We start from the raw sequence: 3467 nt of genomic DNA, 5'->3' as shown, positions 1-3467 counted from the left end.
TTCCTTTCCTCCCCACGCCTCTGTGTAATTGCCTGGCTCTTCCTTTGTCAACTCTTTTCTCCTCTCTTGACTCGTTCTAGCCTGTTTTGCCCTCCCCAATGTTATTCCTTCTGCTCTCTCTGACAAACAGCTGATAGGGAAGCAGGCACCAGAACAGTAGTGTGAGTTTTAATGGGTCTCCCTGATAAAGCCCTATCTGACAGCTGATCAAAGAAAGCCATGTTGCTCACATTCCTTGGTTGTAAGGGGTCACTCAGAAGGTTGAATGGAAGTAATACGAGAGGTAAAATGTCTGCCTGCAGCCTGTGCTCTATGCATGTCACATTTGCCTGTGCGGCTCTGGGATTTGGGAGAAAAATATTCTACAGATTCTATAGTGCCTCTGGAAAACAGAATAAAAGGTGAACGGTACCGTTCCTTTGCAGTAACACAATAACAGCAGAAACTGAGAAACCTTTACCAATCATTTCTGACTCTTACCAGAAGCGTCTTTTTATACTCACAGTAATTCACTGGATTGAAGTGAAAAAGCGATCTTTATTTTCAACATAAAAATTTGGTTGTAGAAGAAATAACAGAAAGAAGAAAGAAATCTGTATAAACTACCAAACTATCGAGCCCAAACACAGGGAGATATGCCGTGCCGCACATGTCCCCGAAGAGCTGTTAACCCACAGCCCAGAGGAGGTTATGGTGTAGAAAAGAGACTTTAAATAGACTGGGAAAATGACTCAGGCATTAAGTGTTGTAAAATACATGAAAAGGGTGTTACCTCTTTGCAGGATTAGGGTGCAAGCAGACAGTAGTTTAGATTATCAAACCTTCTCTGGATGGTGTCCTGAAAAGGGGTGCCATTTTGGGATTAAGTGGTTCTCCTAAGGGAGTTCAATGCCCACATGGGCAACAATGGAGAAACCGATCGAAAGGCGTGCGATTCAGAAGAATTACCTCCTCAATGTGAACCCAATCTGTTTTGTTGTTGGGCTAATATGAGAGATACAGAATGCCCATAGCTAACACTAAATGTCGATGATCGACTTTGCAATTGTATCATCAGACCTGTGGTGTTATGCTTCGGAGATCCTCAGGTTAACAGAGAAGCTGTGAACCAATCAAAATAGAAGTGAGTTGTGTCTAGTGGCAGGGGAGGCTGCTTTTTGAATAGTTATTAAACTGTTTCATATTCAACACTGTGAGTGCAAAAACTAACATATGTCCAACAGTTTTCCAAGCTCCTGTTAGAAATGTATTTTTCTCAAATATTTGGCCCTAAATTCAGTCTCGATTTTCAAACTGAAACAACTGTCCATAGCACGTTTATCATCTTACGAGACAATGCGAGGTCAGCACCTTCTCCTCGGTTTGATCGGACAGCTCACCAGCGGTCGAAATTACAGTCTGGAAAGTGGAGCCCGTGTCATCTTGAAGCTCGTTTCATTAAAGAGAAACTAACAAGCATGACATTCACAGGTAGCAGCAGGGTTCGACAGCAGCAGAGCGGTATCAGTGGGTTAGACATCGACCACGTAATTGGTGACGGCTGTACTGTCTGTAAGCTGATGCAGTGAGAGATTCCACAGGAGAGCTGCTTGTGTGTGTGTGTGATCTGTGGCACTAAATTCCCTATCAGATGTCTGGTTGGCATAATGATGATCATGATCTGTGTGTGTCAGCCAAACACTGGCTCAGACAAAGAGGGAATGGGGACAGAAGTAGATAGAGGTGAAAAGGAAAAGATTTGTTTTGGAAGACAGAAAAACGCTGGTTTAGAATCAGGCTATATTGGGATCGAAACAATGTAAACACAATTCTGCTTTAATTTAAAAAGAAAAGTGTTTTGCACACACTGTGAAAAAGGAAATCATAAGAGACTGTTTATTACTTTCAGAATCAGAGCTTTAATCACACTAAAACTAGTAGGTCTAACCAATTTGGGAACGCTTCCAATTGGATTATTTACAACATCTGAGTTAAATGTGAGTTTATGTCTGTGAGTGTATTTTAAGGCAACACCTCAGACACACTGCTTCCTTGTGTGACATCATCGTAAAATAATAAGAAATCAGCCAAGATGTCAGAAACAGAATCGTGAATTTTCACAAGTGTGATTCATCCCTGGGCACAATTTCCAGGTGTTTGAAGGTCACACTCAACTGTTCAAATAATTGTTTGACAATTTAAGCAACGTGACAGTGTCTATATGCATCATACCATTCAGGAAGGGACCGGTTCTGTGTCCGACAGATGTTTGGGTAAAATCGTGTATCGACCTCGTGAAGATGCTGGCTGAATCTGAAGCCTCACGGATTATATTCTGTAAACGACTAAGGGAAAAAGAACTTAATTCTTAAATTACGTGTGGTTCCATGAAATGAAACTAGAATTTAATTTCCAACCATTTAGGGGAATGCAAGAGGGGGGAAGATGACAAAGTCCTGACCTCAGTGGCATTGAAACCTTTTGCAGGTGAAGCTGAAAAGGCGTGTGAGAACATTGAGACTACGAACGATATAGGGAAATATTGTGTAATGCTTATAGAATATCAGAAAAATCATTACCCAAATCTTCCAGTTCAGAGTTCAAATCTTTTTACATACCTGGTTTTAAGTGTCGTCTGCATCAACATGCTGTAAATGTTATATTGTTCCTTTATATTCTATTGTCTCTTTCTAGTGTTAAATCAAATTCGCATTCACATAAAGCTCCATTTATCTCCAAGATGTCGGATGCAGCTGTGTTCTTGTGTCTGCAAATTGCCTTCCCTTCAAGACCGTGACCTGTGGCTCCTCACTCTGTCAAGAGATATGGTCAGCTTAACCACAAACGGTGCTCTACCTGCTTGAAAACTGGCCTGGCTAGTTAAGATCAGGACTTGAGGGGGTGAAGATGGAAGCTTTTTGTGGTATTGACAATCTGTAGTGTAAGATTGGTTGTCCTGTCTTTTACCCAAATGAGTCTGTTTTCCTTTAACTTTGACCAAGGTACTCTACTCATCCTTCGATTTTTAAAGGAGAATTATGGATGGGCTGGGAATTTGTGGGCGAGGTGTGTTTAACTTTATGAGGATATTTTTTCTTCTTGTGAAGTTTTCCATTTTCATATATCAAAACATTTGCAAGACTGAGCTGCAAAGGCCAGTAGCTTCAGTCCAGATTGTCAGACCCATGTATCTCAGTTTACCATACAAAGGAATATGCAAAAAAAAAAAAAAAAAAAAACAAATTAATTGCTGCTGCAGTTGCATCCCTCAACAGCCGAGGCATTTTTGTAATCCATTTCTGATTTTGGTCTCGTCTCTTTTGAATATTTTCTATTCTATGCTATATATAACTTCTTCAGCTCATCCAGGGGACACCTGATGAATTTGTTTGTACGTTTCCAAAATGTTCTGCTTTGGCTCCAAGTCTATGGAAGTAAATATGTGCCATCAGAATTTGAATAAAAAATGCATCCGAATTCAATTTTAA

General features: G+C 40.5%; 1 protein-coding gene across 1 annotated transcript in view; it reads left to right on the top strand.

The window, feature by feature from the left end:
• Positions 1-1457: 1457 nt before the first annotated feature.
• The window catches only part of LOC106941895 (uncharacterized), a 4501-nt gene continuing 2491 nt past the window's right edge, over positions 1458-3467 (top strand). Inside the window, exon 1 of the mRNA XM_015025046.1 lies at positions 1458-1551. Coding sequence (XP_014880532.1) covers positions 1458-1551 — 94 coding nt within the window. The remainder of the gene's footprint in view (positions 1552-3467) is intronic.

This window comes from Poecilia latipinna, unplaced genomic scaffold (genome assembly GCF_001443285.1).
Source record: "Poecilia latipinna isolate Pla-1442-1.1 unplaced genomic scaffold, P_latipinna-1.0 Scaffold95, whole genome shotgun sequence".
Lineage (NCBI taxonomy): Eukaryota > Metazoa > Chordata > Actinopteri > Cyprinodontiformes > Poeciliidae > Poecilia > Poecilia latipinna.
The sequence above is the reverse complement of the archived record's forward strand: the minus strand, read 5'-3'. Positions and strand labels throughout refer to the sequence as shown.